The sequence below is a fragment of the Acomys russatus genome, chromosome X (assembly GCF_903995435.1).
Source record: "Acomys russatus chromosome X, mAcoRus1.1, whole genome shotgun sequence".
NCBI classification, from domain to species: Eukaryota; Metazoa; Chordata; class Mammalia; order Rodentia; family Muridae; genus Acomys; species Acomys russatus.
The window spans coordinates 16,894,193-16,915,937 of record NC_067169.1 but is presented as its reverse complement, the minus strand read 5'-3'; the positions used below and the strand labels follow the sequence as shown (position 1 = coordinate 16,915,937).

The window sequence follows — 21,745 nt, the reverse complement described above, 5'->3', positions numbered from 1 at the left end:
ATTTTTACGAATTATTATGGATTTTTTTTTAACAGACAAAGCACACACAGGTTCATTTCTTTAGTGGTCAGAAGACTCAGAAAAGAATGGCTTACTTAACACTGCTAGAGACTGTCAGACAACAAATTCTTCATGCCACCCGCAACCTAGCTGTTTTTGTCTACACAAAGAAACATTTTTGTATCCATTTGGCAAGTAGCTTTAGCAGGAGACGCTGGGCTGGGTGAGAAGCCGCTATCAGCAAAAGAGAGGCGGCTCGACAAGGGGTGACGAACTCCAGGAATGTCTAGTCACCAGTGAACGTGATCCTTTTGAGGAGACACTCACTCAGGCTGACCTCCTCGCTGGTGGGCTGGCGGAGGGTACTCAGGTTGTCTCTCAACTTCTTCATGAGCTTCATCTCCTTCTCTAAGAAGCGCGTCTCCAAGAAATGGCAGAGGTGGCGGTCTCTGTTGCTTGAACTCAGGGCGTGAAGCTCCAGAAGGACTTGGTACAGGTGCTTCTCCAAGGCCAAGGAAGTTTCCATGGCATCCAGCATCCCATCACACTGATATGAGGGCATCGTCTGCTCATGGGAGAAGAGGTCACAGCTGCTCTGCTGACTTTGCATCAGGAGAAGGTGGGCACCGTGGCGCTTCTCTTCAGACAGATCTCGGAAGAAGTGAATCAAGCCTGCCACTTCCACAGATGCCTTATCTTTGAAAAAGAACGCCAGAGAGAGATAAGTATCTGAGGCTTCCACATGCAGGCTGATCAGGCGGTCAATAGTGGCTTCTATCTCAGCTGGGTAATTTCGATGGGTCCGGCTCAGGGTCCGGCTCCGGGCACTCATGGCTGGTGAGTAAGATGGAGCAAGATCTAGCTTACGAAGAAGCCTGCTTCCAGAAACAGGATATCGTAGATCGTCCGAGAAGTTGTGCGTGGAAAGGCAGGAACAAAAGTAAGTTATAGAGTCTAGGAGGTGGGACTGGGAGTTTCTAATAGGACAGTGGGTGGGACTACGGTGTGCAGTCTCACAACCTTTTCAGATAAGAGTTTAACTTTCCCATATCTTCTAGTCATTGGAACGGAGTCTATTCTGTGTCCCGTTTTTGTAAAACCATAATTCTAAGGCAAGTTAAGAACATTAAAAGTTTCCTTATAATCATTTGTGTCTAAAAACTTCCTCGGTTACTAATTTAGAGCTGGATACAGTACTTTTCCTCTGCTTACAGTCCCAGTCCCTCATTGTCTCAGTGAGTAGCCATGGATCCCCTTTCCTCAGAACTGTTTTACGGTTCTGATATCATTGCTAGGGTTTTGTTGTTGTTGTTGTTTTGGTTTGATTTTTTTGACACAAAGTTTCCTTGTGTAGCCTTTACTGTCCTGGACTCACTTTGTCAACCAAGCTGGTCTCGAACTCACAGAGGTCTGCCTGCCTCTGCTTCCCTGAGTGCTGGGATTAAAGGCATGTACCACCATGCTTGGCTCTAATATAATTGTTAGTAGGACGCCTATCTCCCTACCAAGGGTCCTTATTTGTAATGTATTATATTGTCACTGTATTCTTTATAGACTAAATGTGAAAATGGTAACAAGCTATATATTGAGCTTGGGTATAATTTGTTTCTTTTTATTTGTTTATTTCTTTTTATTTATTTGTTTTTATAATTGAAACTGGCTCCAACTCCCTATTTATCCAAGGATGACCCTGAATTTTCCAAGTGGTGAAGCTGCAGGCACGCATCATCACATTTACCTTGCTACCACTTCTCTAATCATTCCAGTAAGAACCTCTGTTATAAGTTACAAGCTAGAAGAAAACATTGTTTTCTATGCAGTATGTATTATTCACTTCTTGCATTCATTGTACTTAGAAAGTTCTTTGGAATGCCATAAAGGTCATTTTTCTAAATAGATATTAGAGTCCTGTGTTTGTAGGTACCTCACCATTAGCTGAAACATGACGTGAATGAGAATAAAAATTAAATAACGTATATTTATAAATCTTATCAAAATTAAACACATACATTACAAGTTTAGCTGGTCTTCACTGAAAAGTAGAGACAGACCTTAATATTCTTCTAAGGTCTTTTCAGCTTTATGATTTTATGCCAAGCATTCTATTTGTTAAGTGCCATTTACCTTGAGCTGTTTCACAATTAAGAACATTTTCATGTATTTTCTGTCAAATAGTCATATCCTATTAGTGGTAAAACTCTGAACCCCATGGAAGAAAAGAAACCTCTGCTCTAAACTTGGGACCTTACTGTAAATGAACTAAAAATCAATTATTTTGCAACTACTTTCAAAGTTGACTTCTCTGTTGCTGAAAACATACATTTAAAAAATTTAAATGAAGCCTGCGTCTCCTTTCCCTGCTCAGGTGAAAATATGAAATATGTGGTACTAGTCTCTGTGGAGAGAATAGAATCAAAGTCAGAGAGAGCTACGCAGTGTTGGTGATTAAACACTTTGTTGTCAGAATCATGCTGGTACAATACCCTCTTTTAGCCTCAGCTTTCTTGCCTTTAAAAGGGGGATATTAGCATCTCACAAATGTGCTACTAAGCCAAATTACATAATGAATGAGAAAACACTGTGAACCAGTAGAAAGCAAACCATGGGGGTATATCACCAATCCATTTTGGAACAAAATTATCAAGATCCTTTCACTAAAGACTCATCATGCTGAAATGTGATTCCCTGTGGCTTTCAAGCCTGAAAACCCAGAGACATGGTTTTGAGTGTCTAAAATCCAAGCGTTTTTTTTTAAAGGTTTAACAAGATTAGCTCATCTATTGTCCCTTGGCTAAACAGGTTTCAATAATACTTCTTGGGGTTCCTCCGTGGTTCTGCTGGTTATGGATGCAGTATGTGAATGGCAGAGCTGTGTTGTTCTGTCAATTCTACAGCCCAAGACTATGATCCAAGAAACAGATAATGACCTACTTTGTTGGTGATGATAAGTTTCTGGAATATTCCAAGTGAGTGATAGAATTCATAGTATTTATCTCCCTTTCAGCTCAAAGGTACCTAAGATGCTCCTGTGCTGGGCAAACTCTCTAGAAACAAATGCTGACATGAGGATTCCTATGTACGTGATTTATTGGAAAACCACTCCAAGGGAAGACCAAAAGGTCATGTAGAGACAGGAAAAAGAAAAGAGGTCAAAAAAGATACAAAGCTGCAACTTCAGAAAGTCTCTCTTTTGTTCTAATCTCAAGGGAGAGCTCCAGAGTTCAAACTATCCTTGGAGGTTATTTCAGCCTGAAGCATGGAGATAAGGCTTTTCTATTTCTACCAACTAGCTGCCTCAGGGTAATAGAAACTTCCAGGGTCTTCCCTTCTAGGTAAGCAAATCCATTAGGCCAAGAACAAGACACTAAAGAAGTCATGGGTACTAATCATCATTTAGGTAGACACTGATGGTGGGTGGTGAGCATAGCAAACTGGAAAAAATGATACAAGGGTAGTTAGGCAGGAAAAGCATAGCCTGCTATACCTCTTGGCTGAGGGAGGTACCAGAATTAATTGTACTGAGAAATTCCTACTAGGATCTCATTTTATAAGAGAAGTAATGGATAATGTCGTCGTCATGATTAATTCTCTATGTCCTTCTATGTATGGATGGAGTGTGATTAGGGAACAGTACTGAAGAAGACCCTGGACTAGGCACAAACTACACCCAAACACCGGTTTTCACAGAGAGATCCCTTATTAAGTGGAGGAGGGGGTCGAGGGTGGAGAGTGAGAAGTAAAAGTGGCTGCTTTCTGACTCAGGCAGGAAATGACCTTGCAGGTGTAACTTTTAAGAAAAGAAAAATTGAGAGGGGGGAGGTCTGTCTAGAATGGGCTAGGATACTGTGGTATGTTTTGATTAGGGTGTTGTTATTAGGTGAATCAAAGGGGGCTTTGGGTGGCTGGACTTCAACACTTTGATGCCAGGACCTTGGTAGTCAGCCTCAGGAGGAGGGCGGGTCAAATAAGGGAATAGACTTGGTGGCTAGCTTTAGGGATATAGTCTAATGGTTTTTAGCCAGATAGAGGGAATGAGGGAGCAGGGCAAGGCCTGCCAGAGACATGCTTGCTAGCCCCTGACTGTCTAGAGTCCCTTCATATAACAGACATCTGTATCTCTATTACCATCCTCTAAAATCTGCTGCGCTCTTCAGGGGTCTCATTTGTCCACATACCAGCCACATCTGGTCCTTATCTAAGAAGGCATTTGCATCTCTTATCTAACCCTCTCCTCTAATTGACACCATTCTCCATATAAGACCAGCATATTGATTTTGCGTGCACCACTGTGCCTGGCTCCAGTCTGACTTTTTAGTAGTCAGAACCTGAAAAGCTCTAAAAGGGCTGCTTAAAGGCTTGATGCCCAAACTGGACTCACCTGAAAATTGATGCTGGCACAAACAGCATAATGGTCTCTGTGTACTTGTTATTTTTTTAAAAAAGGAAACTATAAGGGATTCAGAGTTTAGCTATAACCTGCTCATCTATTTTAGACAAGGGACTGCCTGACATCAAGCAGTGTTATGAGATAAGGTTGGATCATTTTTCTCCTTCAACACACACACACACAGAGAGAGAGAGAGAGAGAGAGAGAGAGAGAGAGAGAGAGAGAGAGAGAGAGAGAGAGAGAGACAGAGACAGAGACAGAGACACAGAGACAGAGAGAGAGACAGAGAGAGAGAACCTCCTCTTCATGCCAGATGTCCCCTCCAGAAAAGTCTGCACCTCACTGAGAATTTCGCCCACACCCCACCCAAACAGTGTTGCCTCATCACATCCTACACCCCTCCACGCACATTTACTATGGACACCGAAAGCAAGTAGGAGCCATTATTAACTGGGGATTATTTTGTTTTCACAGATATATCTGGCAATATTTGGATACGTTTTCAGTCACTGGATGAGGGCAGCCTTAGGGGGTATTCATTCTCTAGCACTTTCAGTTTGCTCTGTAAAAGCCAAAAACAAACAAACAAACAAAACAAATGAAATTCCTTAGAAAACTGTGCATTCTTATGGAATGATTCCCTCAATGTTAGATGGTAAATTTTGAAAGAATATGGGTAGGCTACCAATAACAAAAACTGAATTTAATCCTTTAACATTCATGGGACTGTATCTTCAGTTCCATTTTCTTTTTTTTTTTTATTAATTTATTCTTGTTACATCTCAATGGTTATCCCATCCCTTGTATCCTCCCATTCTTCCCTCCCTCCCATTTTCCCCTTATTCCCCTCCCCTACGACTGTTCCTGAGGAGGATTTCCTCCCCCTGTATATACTCATAGGGTATCAAGTCTCTTCTTGGTAACCTGCTATCCTTCCTCTGAGTGCCACCAGGTCTCCCCATCCAGGGGACATGGTCAAATATGAGGCACCAGAGTACGTGTGAAAGTCATACCCCACTCTCCATTCAACTGTGGAGAGTGTTCTGCCCATTGGCTAGATCTAGCAGCCTTATTCATAATAGCCAGAACATGGAAACAGCCTAAGTGTCCCTCAGTAGAAGAATGGATAAAGAAACTGTGGTACATATACACTATGGAACACTACTCAGCTATTAAAAACAAGGAATTCCCGAAATTTGTGGACAAATGGATTGAGCTAGAAATGATCATAATGAGTGAGTTAACCCAGAAGCAGAAAGAATCAAATGGTATATACGCACTTATATCAGTATACTAGCCCAAGGGGCATGTCCCATGAAAGCCTTCACTTACCAGGAAACTGGGACAGAGGGGAGGACATCCCATTGGGACTCTAGATGAGAGAAGCATGGGAGAATAGCAAAGTAGCAGGATCCAGAGGGTCCTAGAAACCTTCAGTTCCATTTGCTAAGAATGATGGCTGAGTCAAAAACATCATTCTAATTGTGTTCACAATAGACATTCTCGAAGGCAGAGTGATGGGTTTTAGTTAAGGAACTTATTGCAAGATGTAGCTAAAGGGATTGTCAGAAATTATGGGTGCCAGCTCTGTTTGCCTTAATTTATCCCAGTACCAAGAAACACATTAGTGCATAAAGACTACTCATTCCACCTCCAGATAGTGTGATATGAAGGAAACAGGCCACTAAGAGCCAAACAAATCTGAGGTTCTTTCTATCTGGTTGACCTACCAAGAAGTGTGTAGCTTCGGACAAGTTACATAACTTATCCAACTCAGACTTTTTAGCTACAAAAAATACTCTTTAGTCATTGTAGGCATAAGATTATTGTGTAATTCAAATGTTGATTTCTGTATTCTCCATACCTGGTTGCAATCCTTATTCTGAGAATCTCCTGTCTCAATGTTTTGTAAACACTGCTCCCCAATTGTCCCCTGATATGCCAATAAAGCAGATTATAGCCAATCCCTGAGCAAGGAAAAGAATAAGGCTGGACTTCCTGCCAGCCAGGGAGAAGGAGTAGAGGAGGATATAGGGAATTCAGGGATAGACATCTGGCACTTAGAATGGGAGAAAGCCAGATTAGCTTAGAGGGTTAAGAATAGAGTAATATTGCTCAGTTGTGGTGCCGTAAAGCATATTAAACAAATGTAATACTCCAGTCAATTATTTTCATGTTTTCTGGGGTAAGAGAGAAAACGAAAGACAAACTCACAATTTAAAAAGTGCTACTAACAAGTTACCTTTTAAGATGCTGTAAAAAAAAAAAATGAAGTTATACAAGAAATGTAGCACAACTTGTGACATAAAATAGATACTCAATGAAGATTAGCTGACTTGGGAGCTCAAGAGATGGCTCAGCAGGTAAAAGTCCTGGCTGGTCTTGCAAAGGATTCCTATAATTTCCAGCTCCTACAACCTTCTATAACTCCAATGCTAGGTGATATGGCTCCCTCTGATGGCCTTCTTGAGCACCAGGCACACAGGAAGTGCAGATGCATGTGTATGTACATAAGACACAACACTCATCCATGCAAAATAAAAATAAATAAACCTGTTTGTAAATATTAGTTGCTTTTACTCTTTCCTTCCCCAACTCTCTCTAACTGTAGGTGCCATCTCTGTGACTCATTCTATATTTGATCCTCTCTAGTTTTAACTTCCACAAAAATAGAAAATAAATCCAGCCTATATGTTTCCACTGATCTAAGACATCCCTTCTTCACTGAAACACACTGGGCCCCTTCCACTCTTCCTTATCTAGCCTGTTTCTGTGGACCTCTACCTTCTGGCAATTCTAGAGCTTGCGAATGGATTTCCCTCCAAGCAGAAAGCTGAAATTCTGCACTTTCCAAGGGCCAGATTATTTGTGGGTTGTATCCTTTTAATATTATTGCAAGTGTATCAGAATAGGTTCTCTAAGAAATAATCTTTCTTTGTAACAAAAAACCCAGAAAACATGTACAAGACACTCCTTAAAATCAGGGAAAGAGCACAAAAATGATTCTCCTTTATGATGGTGCTATAGTTTCTCTTTTGCACATTTGTTCATGTTGCACTTCCCCTTTGCCCTCTAGGATGAAAAGTGCTTTCTATTCCTTTTTGTAGTGGAAAGCAATAATGTTTCTTAGAAAGAATAGAAGATGCACATTCCACAATGAGATGGCCTTGTCTTTCAGAAGTGCTGGAAGGTTTGTCCTTGGTGGTTGCCAAGAGTTGGAGAGACATAGCTGGGGTTGGAAATAACAGGGAGTCTTGAAATTTCAAATAGGAACTTTTCATAGTACCATTCACCTTTTTCCTGCTTGGAGCCTCTGGATATTTCTTCTACTTATTCTGACATCTGACTGGAGAAGAAAACCCCCAACAAGAGATTTAGCTTTCCTTTAACCATGGTGTTAAAGGATGATCATGATCTCATGTGTGTGTGTGTGTGTGTGTGTGTGTGTGTGTGTGTGTGTATACACGTGTGTGTGTAAACACACATACCTAAATGAGATTAATAGTTGTCTATATCTGTGTGCTACCAGTTTGTTACTTCCTTATAATGCCTGGATTTTTGACAATAAGCATGTATGTAAAATTAAATTATATTGCCAGCATCCCTTGCCTGAGGAAGATAGGAACAATATCTACCCCCTCCACCTAAAGTCACAATGGCAAATCAAAATATGATTCCATTACAGTTCATCCTGGTGGGAGGGACCAAAGATCCTTCTGGGGTTACTTAATGTAACATGTGTGAGTGGTTACTGCCTGGTGTAAGTAACCCCGAAGCAGCTACACTGGAAAGCCTCCACCCAAAATGGATGATAGGTCCCTCATATGCCTGTAAATGAAGGCCCTTCCTCTAGTCTTCCTCAGTCTGTACCCCTTAGCCTTCCTCAAGACCCTGAGACCACAATGCTTTTAGAGCATAATTGCACATATGGCTGTGAGTAATGGTTGGATACTTAGTAGAGGTCCTTAGGAGCCTTCCTGTCCCTGACTCCTTCTATGGAAAAAAAATTCATAGTCCACAGGCCCCATAACAATGAACTCTCCGAAGCAAACACAGGTTGGTGTCGTGGAGATGGCAGCTATGTTGCTTGAGGGAGAGTGAAATACAACAGATCACTACAGGAAGATCAAGAGGGAAGACCTGCTTCTATTTACAGAGGAAAGGGAAACACTTGTTCTCATCACAAAGTCATACAGTCTGTGCTCGTGAAGAAAGGAACAAGCTTCAGTGTATTTAAGTCATGGAGTCAGGGCTAGCTTGCTGTATATCATCCTCCAGCTTTTAAGAAGCCACTCGGCAATGGAGACATTAAAATTAAGAAACATGGAGGGCTTCCTTCTCCAATCCTTATGAGTTCATTGGCAACCATCCTCCTGCTGACTAGCTACTAATAACACTAGGTTCAATGTGGGGACTGGCCAGAAAGAAAAATGTTCTCTGAGACTGACTTGACCTGTGTGGCTTCATTATTCTTTTGTTCCTTCCTGGGTCTGGCACCATTATCCATACAGAGAATCACCAATTCTCAGGGGTGAAGGAACCTTAAAGGCCACTTAGTCCCAGTCTGTATCCGAATTGACAGAGCTTAATAGTTACATAATAGTTAGTTTGGCTTCTCTAGGAGTATAAGCCACAGTCATGTGCCTCTGCTCACCCCCCAAAAAAAAAAAAACCACCCCAGCCCTTAGCCAATGTTCAAGAAGACAAGTAAATGGCTTGGTACTTCAGCCTCCATGATGAGCTTCAGAAGGGTCTACTGACCCATAGTGGGACCAGCACCAACAGATCCCATTTACAGCTTCCTGTACTGCTGATGGCTACGTGTCTGATATCACTACACATCTCCCCTCTGGTGCTGTTTCTGCCCCTTTCGTGGGGTGTATGGAAGTGACTGCTGTCCAAAACACAGCTCTGTTCACGATAAGGAAACATCTATTTGGAACTGTCTTGCTATATAAGGACCAGATGGTAATGATTAAAATTAAATTAAATTAATGCTTGACAGTCCGTGAAGGGCATAAATTGCATGGTGTGCTGCTTGTCCAATCTGTCATCTTGTTTCTCTCAGCTCAGGTCAACAAACACCAGCTGAAAGCTCCCTGCCTGGTTCAAACAGTAGCTTATTTCTCTGCTACGGAAGTGGCTGCTCGGTTTACTAAGTCCAAGGCTTCCATGCTGCCAAAATCATGATTAAGATGCTTTAAAGGGCAAAGACTTCGTTCTTACCACAATCTCCAGCCACCATCTCCAGAATGAAGCAACAATGACTGGTTAGAATTCAGAAGCTGGGAATTCTGAACGTGGCTTCAGAACAAACCGTTGCCAACATCACAAAGCAATTTCTTATTTTGATGACAGCTTTCTTTCCTCACAAGGATTCTAGAATATGTGGGCAGTGCTGATGTGTTTTAAAGTTGTATAAGAAGTTATGGTGTCACATTTTCTTTTTTCTTTTTGGTTTGTTTGTTTGTTTGTTTGTTTTTCAAGACAGGGTTTCTCTGTTGTAGCCTTTGCTGTCCTGGACTCACTTTGTAGATCAGGCTGGCCTCAAACTCACAAGAGCCACCTGCCTCTGCTTTCCTGGGTGCTGGGATTACAGGCATGTGCCACTGCTCTCAGCCTAAGATTTATTTATTTATTGTTTATACAGTATTCTGGCTGCATGTGTGCCTGCATGCTGCGAGCCACCATGTAGTTGCTAGGAATTGAACTCAGGACCCTCTGAAGAACAAACAGTGCTCTTAACTTCTGAGCCATCTGTCCAGCCCCACGGTATCCCATTTTCAAATCACTGATATGCCAGTGCTCTCTTCCAAACAACTTTCAGATGTAGAATTTTGTTCTTGCCCCTGTGTGATGCAGGGACCATTGGTCCAGCATTGCATTGTCTGTCTAGCTACTTAAATCCAAAGTAACATTTTAATCTTTGCACTTTTCCCCAAGAATGTTGTTGAAATTTTAGAATGTTCTGCATTTATTTTTTTGGAGGCAACAACTGATTTATACAAAATTCACATAAATAGTAGAATAATCTACTAAAGTAGGCACCAGGGGATATGACACCCTGATAGCCCTGTAAAATAAGGCAGTTATTGCCTATGATACTAGTAATGCTGCTGGAAGGTGGCAGTCAGCTGTCAGCCACCTTCTGGGCTCCTGATCCAATGAAGAAGCTGCTTAAACTAAGACCTTATCATTCCAAGGAATGTTTCTATCCATAGCTTGGGACAACTCTGGAGGTCCGTTCCTATTTCCCTTTATGTTATAGTTCCTGTTGAGTCTTGTCTCCTCAATTACCACCAGAATTCCTTCTCATTCGGCTGGTCTGTCCCTTCTTTTGGCTCTACTACCTAGAAAATTGAGTAGCACAAATACAAAGATGCACACAATCTGTGAATGAGTGGCTGATTGGTTTTGCCTGGAAACCTAGCTACTTACCACTTAGGCTGCCTCTGTCTCTCCAGCACATTCTAAGAATGAGTATGCCAGGATAGCATACCAGTCTTTAGACAAGGCTTTGGAACTGTTCCGACCAATTTACTTAGTAAGCAGTTTCATAGCACGTAAGATGTGCCAGACATTGCTGTGAGAACTCTAGGAGTTCGTATAATAGTCATAACAGCTAGAAATAGTAGACACTGACATTTCTATCTTAAAACTGAGGACACCGAGGAATAGCGAGATGATTAGTTTGCCTCAGTCATATAATCCAGTAAACTAGAATTTGTGTCTAGAATTTCTGCCATTTAGCAGCTGTACAATTTTGAGTTCCTTTTGGAACTGGCTTGTTTGTCCACAGAATGGGTACACTAATGCCTACCATGAGTAAGCTGCAAAATTATTTCATGAGAGTATATGTGTATACTGTATAGACACTTAGTCAAGGTCAGTCTTCATAATGTTCATGCGCGTGCTATGTTTTCCCCGGGATTCCTGCTGCTGCGTGGACTTTTAAATGCCATTTTCCTCCTGATTTGTATTTCATTTTAATTGTCTTTATTATTATTAATGTGCTTACATGCATGTGCCACTGTGTTTTGGGGGGAGGGTGTCAGAGGACAAATTTGTGGAGTTACTTCTTCCCTTCTCCCTTTATATGGGTTCTGAGAATTGAACTCAGGTCTTCAGCCTCACAGGTACTGGGAGGAAAGAAAGCCACCATTCCTGGCTTGTCTTATTTGTTATTTTGTGTGCCGACTGCTTCCCTGTTGCCCAACTTCTTACATGATACGATCATCCACTGCTTTCGATGATCTAGACACAATCCAAGTCTGGAGTCACTCCCGTTTTACACTTCACTCCGTTCCTGCAGACAGGGTGATGGCCAGATCCAGAAGTCTGAACATTTGTCCTTTCATGTCACATGTTGAAATAAAATCATTCCGAGAGACACATGCAACCAAATTCAAGAATCATGGCTTGCCTATTAGAGCTAGTAGAAATTCCAAGTTTTCATTAGCTGACAGATAATAACTGGAACCATCAAGTAGTTTCAAGTTTCAGGAGTTTCTGGGATGACCATACATAGTGACATGCAGGTGAAAGATTATAAATTCCCACCCATCTTGGCCCAACTGAAGAGAATTCTGAGGCAACATTCTAGGTGTGTGGAGTCTTTCAGGCCATGATTGAGACACCACTGGCTTTCTTCTGCCCACTCCTGTTTCCTTATCTTCTTTTTCCCAGATGTTGATCCCAAGGGTACAACCCTAAATAAGCACACAGTCTCCTATGCTTTATCTCATAATCAGATTCCCAGAAAACATACCCAGTAAAGAAGGCATGTCTGCCCAAGGTCATCCAGACTCATTGCATGGTCTCTGTGTTCCTTGAGAGAATGCTAAGGCCAGGCAACACAATGGCCTCGCAGGATCACAGCTTCCTGGCTGCCTCGGCAACTCATCTCTGTTTATTGTTTTGGACTTCTTCTCAGAGGCATGACTACTCTAGTCTGCTTGCTTTCACAAGCACATAAAAGGTGCTAGAAAAATGAGGCCTGTCAATCAATTCTCGCCTCTGACTCATTGCCTCAACTCAAGGCTGCTTTCTCCGTGAGGATGTAAGGCAGATGATTGTGGCTTGCCACAACACTGGCTGGTTACTTTGACCTCCTGAGCCCTTTTTGGATTTATCAACAAACAACAAGCTCATTTAACTGTATGGCAAAAGCAGACAAAGAGGCTGTCATTACCATGAATGTAAACAGCTAGATGCTTCCCACATTTTCAGAAAGGTATGATATAGTTATAAATATGTCCTAGAGGTCAGCCTCTATGATACCCACTTTGGAAGCAGCCAATCCCAGGCCTCATATTTGCTTTGATCATGAATGCTATTTTGATCTAAATAATAATTAAAGTTTTGTGTGTTTGTTATGGCCCATAAAATTGTAACATACTCCCTCACATGTCAGCTTTCCTGAAATAGAACCATATTAAATTCAGTTTCCATTTACACTCAGAAGTTTAGACTCATCAAGATAGGAAAGATATTTTCTCCAAGGTTGCCAAATACAAATAGCCAAATCACTATGAATGTAGCATTTATATAACTCCTGATTGTTTCTTGCTTCTTCTTGCTGTATGTAGTTTATTTTGTTTATGTGTAATAATATAAATGTATATGTAAAAAAAGAAAAAGGAAAAAAGAAACTCAGCTTTCATTTGATCTTAAAGAATAAGTCAAATAACTGAGGACTGGGAGAACAAAGGGGGTGGGGAACTATGTTTAATTGTAAAATATATTTGTTTATGTGTAGGAAAAATTTTAAACCTAAAAAAACAAAATAAACATTTAAAAATAAATTAAGACAAACAGTCTTAAATAAGTAAAATAACTGCTTTATCGAAGTGTGTAGTACCATACTTGCTAAAATAATAAAGTGATGGAAAAAAACAAGCACATGCCACAGTGTATAACTACTTGTTTATTTTCTTTTCAAGTCTCTGTGGGAAATACTTCATCTAATTAGGTAGATCTTCCTAAGCATCCTTTGCCCTCACAGTATAGAGCCAAATTCCTACAAACACACAAAAAGAGTACTTGATTGACATTGGTTTGTTGTGTTAGTTTTGTTTTATTTATGTACTATTTATTTTTAGACAGGATTTTATGGTTGTTGTTTTTAACGTTTTTACTTGTTCTTTGGCAGTTTGAGCATATTTGCCCCCATTGCTCTCTCTTATGCCCTTCCTACTCTCTTGGAATCCCTTATTTCTCCCAGCAAGTATCCTTCCTATTTTCATGGCTCTTTTTGTGATTGAATTTAATTAGGGTTGCTTGCATGAACATGGCTGTTGGGCTCTTTAGTAGAGCATGGCGTACACTCCAGAAGAAAAACAATTCCCTTTCCCCTAGCAACTATTATCTGCCAATAGCTCCTCAGCTAGGGGTAGGACATCATAAACCCATCCCCCATAAGTGAAGGATTAATGGGCTTAATCTTGTGCAGTAACCACAGTTGCTGTGAGCTAAGGACCCCGTGGTTTTACATTTTATTAATTAAGAACTAATTCATTGTAAAGATAAAGTCTCACTCTATATAGCCTGGGCTGGCTTGAAATTCACTGGGTAGCCCACTTTGGCCTCAGCCTCTTAAAACCATCCTCCTGCCTCAGCCTCGTGAGTTATGATATCTCAGATATGAACCGCTGTACTCAGCTCTCAGACAGGATCATACCCTATAGCATAGGCTGGAGCTCGCTATGTAGCTGAGGCTAGTCATAATGTCTTGGTTATCCTATCTACCAAATTACACCTATATGTCATATGACTGGCTTCTTTTTCTTTAATGTTGTTCCTTTGGAAATACTGTTTAATTTCAGATCTTAGGCTTTGTCTATATCTCCAGCACTGAGCTGGCATTGTTAAACACACATGGATACTAATCAATATACTGTCCTTTATAGTGGAAGGCCATATAACTGATGCTGATATCAATTTAAGTGGACAGTCACAACTGCAGGAACGGATGCTTCCGTCCCAGACCCATCCATACCGTACGTTTTTACTCAGAGTGCCAGGTATTTTGTAAGCAGTCTTAAGAATATTTTCTTTCTGGCAACAAGCATCATATTCCATTGGACTATCTGCAGATGATTCTAAAAAAGCTATGATTCACTGCTGACGGAGTCAACTGCCATTTAGGATTCTGCAAATCCTGTGGCTCACACCGTGAGCTTTTGCTTCCATACCCCAGATGCTGACAATCACTTCATTCCAGACTCGTTATAAAGCAAATGCTAGGATTCCTCCAACAGGAAATCGATATGAGCTTAATTAAAATACCCTATAAAAATACTTCTTACGGTTGTGAACGTCACTATAGAAGGAGCTGCTGACTTTTAACATGAGCTCTTCTCTGCTTTAGCTTTGATCGTGGGGACACAGTCTTAAATAGAATGGTGGTTGTCATATTGAAATAGCTTGGAGTTCATGACCACCCCCATAATCTCCTTGAGAAACTCCAACACTGTCCTTGTTCATGCACAGGCAGCTCCTGTAGCAAAGTTCCTGAAGAAGAATCTCTGCATTGACACTGGAATCTGCATCTTGGAAAAGCTTCTCTAGTGAGTCTCATGCCCTCTGTGTGCCCTGGAGGTTGAGTATTGCCCTGTAGGCTTGCTTCCTGCAGCGTCGCAACTGGTGAGTAGCTCTCTGCTTTAGAAGGACATGGCAGCATTCGGTGATTATCTCTTCTGAAGTGTGTGACTAATCATTAATCAGGGTAAAGACTATGTGACTGCCCCACCCAGGCCCTGTTTACAAATCTGGCACACCCTATCTCCAGCTGCTTACTCTAGTTTACCAAAAGCCAGGACCAGCCCTATTTATTTTACATCTAGCAGCTCTGGGGATGCAGCTGCTAACAGTTACCCTGCTGTACTCTTCAGTAGGGAATTGCTTCCAGCTGGTGGCCACCTCAGCCTGCCATGCCTGGGAGGTTATGCACTCCACAACACAACCAACGACTGAATGCTATGTCTAGATTGAGCATGGACATATGCCAAATATCTAGAATAGTAAATGCTCTGAAATGATGCTTTTGAGTACTAACATGACACTCAAAAAGTTTGCTTGTTTTTAATTCCAATTGAGAAAGATCAACAGGTAAAGTCTATGTGAATAATTCAAAATCTGCAAAATGCTGAAACCTCAGTGTTTCTTGTACCTAACAGTCTAGACAAGATAGCATTAATATCTAGGGATACCCAGCCTGTAGGATCAAAAGCCTTTTGCCACAAGGGACAAAACTCTGTGGTGCTATCCTTGCCCTGTAGGATCAGGCTGGTGCTAGCTAGACTTCTGCCAATGCCAAATCTTTGCGTTGCTTCCTTAATTCCCTTTTCTGTTTTCTTTGTTTCCCTTCGAGTCCCACAAGAAGACCAAGCTAGACAACTGTAGCATATGTACTTTGCATATATATTATGGCTTCCAGTTTAGTGCTTTTATGGAATTCCTGAGTGTATGATATAGACCTTGTGTGGGTCTTTATTAGTTTCTTGTGCCTTTTCTTGAGTTCTTTTCCTTCTGTTTGTTTGTTTTGTCCTATTCTGATGTCTTAGTTTTTGTTTCATATCATGTTATTTCCTTATCCCACATTTTATTGTATTATTTCACAGAAGCCTGTCTTTGTTGTTTGTTTTGTTTTGTTTTGTTTTATGAGAGACAGAAAGGGGGTGGATCCATATGGGAGGGGAGGTGGAGAAGAATTGGCAGGAGCATAGGAAGGAAAAACCATAATCAGGATATATTATGTGATAAAAAATGCTTTAAATCAAAAGAATAAATAGTATCAGAATTAATTATAGCATAATATAATATGGAATACCATCCTAAAATTTGAAGGTCAAGTAAAAGAAAGATGTGTCCTATCCTTGAGGTGTGTGTGTGGGTGTATGTGCGTGCCTTTTTCTTTCTTTTTTTAAAAATATGCTTGTTTGCTTTCTAAACACAGAGGGATGTGTGAATATGGATGGGTACGGAGGTGATTAGGTTTTGGGAGGAAATGAGGGAAGGGAAACCATGATCAAAATATGTGTAATGAAAAAAAATTATTTTAAATAAAAAGAATGATTTGGGAGGGAGGAGCTAAAGAGAGGAGTGTTTCATAAAGATTTTCTTTTTGTTTATTCAACGACTAGGGGAGATATGAACATTGTGTTTTCCAAAGGGAAAGATGTCTCGAGTATTTTAGATAGTCACTATATTATACTTACCAATAAAATAAAAATGTTCATAATTTTGCTTTAAATTTTTACTATAAAAATGCTGACATGTTTGTAACAAGCTAGGGGATACATGTGACTCCTTCATTCTAAGAGAAGTGTAATAACTCCACCTGTTTCTCCTACTCAGTACAGATGTAAAAGCTGGGCAGAATGCATAGGGGAGAGCTTTGAGATTCTGAATAATAAACAGTGTCAATCAGATTGGGAGGGCAGCAAAACATAGGCCAGAAAATGAAATACTACCAAAGTGATGCTGACAACTTATTTTCACTTGGTTAATCATAGCCAAGGCTAGAAGAGGCCCCAAATCTAGAAGTAGGTACTGAGGTAAAGTACGAACTTTTCCTGTAAAGATGGAAAGAAGTTGGGTGGAGCCTTCTATTTCAGTTTCAACGAAAAAGACAGAAATCCTGAGGCTTAAAGAAATTACTGATAGCCCTGGCTTGCCAGCACCTCTTCTCTGTTTCCTTGAGTTCTGGCCAATCTCGCACTCGTAGTTTTTCTTGTTCCTCTGTCCTGCTAATGTGTTGGTTCCAGACATGGCACAGCATTACCAGTTTAATCCTTAGACCTAACTCATATGTGTGCCACCCAGTGGCCTATCTGGTACCTCAGCAGTTTTTTATCCTATGATTAGGTCTCAACCATTTTGGTATATTGTTTAATGTCAGATATTCCCTATGAATTCATGAGTAAGTTTAAAGAATAGTTTCCCGTCTGTTTCCCAAACTTCCCCAATTCCCTTTCTTCCCTGAAGCTTATTTTTCCAGTCTCTGACTTCAGAAAAGTGAGACTATAATTACTGATGCTGTGGAGCAACAACCAAAAAGAATCAGTGGCGAAAATGACACAGATGGGCAATTGTCAAAAACTCAAAAAAAAAAATCTATTATTTAAATACTCCAAGAATGGGCTGGCAAGATGGCTCAGCAGATACAGATTCCTGTCACCAAGCATGGTGACTCAAATTCAATCCCTGGGATCCCCATATAGAAATAGAGAACTGACTCCCACAAGTTGTCCTTTGACTTCTAAATGTGGGCCATAGTATATCCTCCCACAGCAAATAAATTAAAATGTAATAAAAATTATAAATAATCTCTTAAAAGGATTGGAAAATTGTCTTGAAGTAAATGATAAGATATAATGTCAGTAAGAAAGTAGCATATGCATAGAGGAATCAAGTGGATATATTTACAAATGAAAAATAACCAACATTTAAAACTCCTAATATTGGCTCAATGAAAAAAAGTGACTCTTATAAAAGATATAGTAAAATTGTTGATTAGCTTATAGCAACCTCAAAGGGGATTAATGAAAAGAAGCCCATTCTCCAACAGACCAGAATCAAACTGCTAAAACTGAAGGGAAAAATAATCACTAAACAACTAGAGAAAAAATATAGTGACTACAGGAGAATAACAATTTGAATATGAGAAATGTTTCACATTTGAATTAACACAAACCACAAAGAAGTTGTGAGAAAACAGAACTGTCAAGCCAAATCCTTAAGGGAAAAACAAGATATCCCCAGATGAAGGTGAACAAAGAGAATTTGTTGCCAACAGACAGACATTTCCTAAGAGAAATACTAGAAAATAACATTATGATATTTGAGGTGAGTATCAGAAATGAAAGAGTAATGGATACCAAGACAGATACAATATTTTCTCTACTTGGCTTAGCTTTGTAAATTATTTCTTTTACCTTTTGAGATTATAAGATAATTAAATCATTTCCACTCCTTTTTCTTTCCTCCAAACACTCCAATATCTTCCCTCTTACTGTCTTTTAGATATGTGGCCTCTTATGATTAATTAGCTGTTATCACACAGACACACACACACACACACACTATTCTTTAAATTATATTTGATGACTGAAAGTCAAACCAGCAACTCTTTCTTATGAGGTGTTTCCTTTGTTCTTTCTTCTTCCTTTGTTTTAGACAAGTTCTCACTCCATAGCCCATCCTGGTGTAGTACTCCTTATGTAGTTTCAGTTTTCCTCAAATTCATGGCAATCCTCTTCAGCATTATGCAATGTCCTCTGAGATAAAAACCTTCCTTCTTCGGGGGAAGCTAGTTAGGAAACAGGGCATTGATAAAACAATGTATTTTAAGACAGGATGTTTACAGGGAGGTAAAACATCAGACTGTTCTAAAGGGCTATTAAACATTCAATCCTGCAGGGTAATTTCTTAACTCAGGAAGTAAACAGCTTAATATCTTAAGGAAGTCCCTGAAATTAATCAGATTCACTAGACTCTTCTCTCCTCAAGCATGTAAGCTGTAAGGATAGTTGAGTGACACTCAGACTAGCCATGTTGCCTGGAAACTATTTTCCATCCTGGCAAGCTGCCTGCAGGTTGTGCATTATGTTCCAGGTTCCAGCTTTCATGAGCTGTCAATTCATGTTAGGATGGTATTTCAATGATGCAGCTGTCACTGAGTCATTTCTACTCCTATAACTAACCCTTTACTCATATTCCGGTAAGTAATCCCAATAAACTCATTGGTTCTCCAAATTGGACTTATTGTAATACCCTTACTTTGGTCTATCTGGAGTGATTAGATGTTTGTTCATGTCTTTCCAAGAGTATTATCACAGAAAAGCAAGTCCTGTCAAGTATTGTGATTTCAGGTGTGAGAGCCACCTCACTGGGCTTGAAATATTTGTCATTACTAATTGTTTAATGAATTTTCTGCTTGCATTATTTTTTCTAGGAAAGTTTTGCCTTATCCTACCAATAGCCCTACCTGGGAAAGTTTTTGAAATATTCAAATATTTGGTAATGGAATCTTCCAGACTTCTCTAATCTAATGATTTACTTTAAAATCTCAAAGCATAATATCCTTGCTTTAATGTTCTCTAATAGGTGTATGGCAGGGTTTTTTTTTAAAGCAGATTTATTTCTTATAGCAAAATGGTTTATTATATTTTTATTTCATTAATTAAAAATATTATTAATATGTATATACACATAACAGGACATGAGAGTGGGGTTCATAAGATGTCTTTATGATGTTATGTTTCCACCTTTGCATGGCTCCTTGAAACTAAACTCACATTGTTAGGCTTGCATGGCAAGTGCTTTTGGGTGTTGAGCCAGCTCATCAGCCCTCTTCCATTAAGATTTGAGTCATACCTATCTGCCACAATTATTGTACATATTAAGATGAGACACCCTATGAAATGTGCAGAGCACAATGCCTGGCACATAATAAATAGTGCCTACTCAATGAACATAGCTCCACTTTTCTTTATTGTGATGCCTTGAAGTAATTCCACTAGAGAAATAGAGGATAAGGTTTGAGGTCTCAACTAAGGTTTTATGAGGCTATGTAATAATCTTGGCCTTGAGGGAAAGGTGAGATTTGTCCGAAGGTGAAAAGGAAGGAAGAAAAAAGCCTCCCCCATTCAACTAGCAATAACTTACATAAACGTAATGTTTGAAGTCTCAGACAGCTAGAGATTGGATTAATGAATAAAGAACACTTAATAAGCAGGAAAGATATTGATTTCTAAATCAATAGACTCTAGTCCAGACTTGAAGAAACACAATAGGAAAGTCTTTACTTTCATGCCCATGAGAATTGACCTCATGCTATCTATCTTATCACCACATGGAGAAGTAGGCAAAGCTTCATTTAGATGCTTTTTGTCATTTAATTTTCATCTTTCTCTTATTTCAACATCACTTCTGGGGATACTAGTATAACGCCAATTTTCTTCCATTTGGGAAAGAAAGTTAGTTGAAATGTATAGAACTCATACTAAAGAATGTCTGATGGTGGGTTAACAATTTTGGCCCATTAGCAGCCATGAATCTTGGCTCATTGTTTTTAACTAACCAGGAAGAAAGACTCTTTAAGGGTTAAATGTTCAGCATTCCTATTGAGATAGGAAGATTGTTTTGATTAGGAAAGCTACTCACTGAAATCATACTATAAAGAAACCTCCCACATAATATATGGGTGGGAAGAATTATGTAGGTAAAAACGTGTTGTGGTTTCTCTCATTTAAATGTTAGAGTTGAACCATAGGGTGGAACACTATAGGGACCCCTGACTGACACAGCCCTAGATACACACACACACACACACACACACACACACACACAAAATAGAGAACTAGGCAATGCCAAGATCTACCCAATGGGACGTTAAAGATTCAGGGGCCAGAGGTATGACTACTACCATCCTCCAAACACTTGATGTTAGGACAGATGCGGTTCAAAATAGGAACCAGTGATGAATAAATGTTTAACAGGTGAGTAGAGAGGATAGAGCAATGGACTTCTGGCGCTGTGGGCACATTTTGGATAAATATCAGAGAACCAGTAGCAATTGCTATATGAAAGTTATGAAGCTATTAGAATAAAGAAATTACTAGACAAATTACCAGAGTAGGTAGTAAAACCACCATTTAAGGACTCATTAGATGCTCATTCGTCTTTAAGACAGGATTTAAGAAAAATAATGAGATCTACCTGTGCTACCGCTAAGAGATGAGCCAAATGGCCCACCAGAGGACTTTTCAGACCCAAGTGATTGTGTTAAAATGCTAAACTCCATCTGCTAGTCTAGAAATTAAACACAGTAAGCATTCTCTTCAGAAAAGAGAAAATACTCTTTAGATGAGTAATGATCTATTTGCTCTCAATTTCTTTGTTTTCATCCCTTCCAAATTAAAAACTAGATCAAGCCTATTTCAAAAATGATTTTCTCAACATTAATCCCTAACAATGGTATTCATGAGCTAATGTGCCAAGAATATAAACAAACATCACTAGGATTTATATTGTTAAAGGTTTCCTGAACTTTATGTTGGGAAATATTCTCAATCTGCATATGGAGATATGTAGATGGTTACTAATTCCTTTCCTGATCAGGTAGGGGCACTAGAACATATTCACCAGATATTTCCTATTCCTGCTATATAACAAACAGCCCAAGGAAGGTTGTATGCTTTCATCGGTATTGCCAAAATTTGGTAGACTGAATGATTGTCCCCTGTCAAGAATATGACCATAGCTGCTAGCATTTATTCAAGACAAAGAGCCAATAGAAGAATGAAAAACACAAAAATTGCAGAAACAATTTCTGCAAATCTGGTAGCTTAAGGT

General features: G+C 39.8%; 1 protein-coding gene across 1 annotated transcript; it reads right to left on the bottom strand.

The window, feature by feature from the left end:
• Positions 1 to 286: 286 nt before the first annotated feature.
• On the bottom strand, positions 287 to 832 carry LOC127184734 (ferritin light chain-like). The gene has a single exon (XM_051141087.1). The coding sequence runs from the start codon at positions 830 to 832 to the stop codon at positions 287 to 289; it is 546 nt and encodes a 181-aa protein (XP_050997044.1).
• Between the last annotated feature and the right edge of the window lie 20,913 nt (positions 833 to 21,745).

What these genes read in the sequence shown, in the direction of transcription:
- LOC127184734 (XM_051141087.1), bottom strand. Translation starts at nt 832, where the DNA reads ATGAGTGCCCGGAGCCGGACCCTGAGCCGGACCCATCGAAATTACCCA.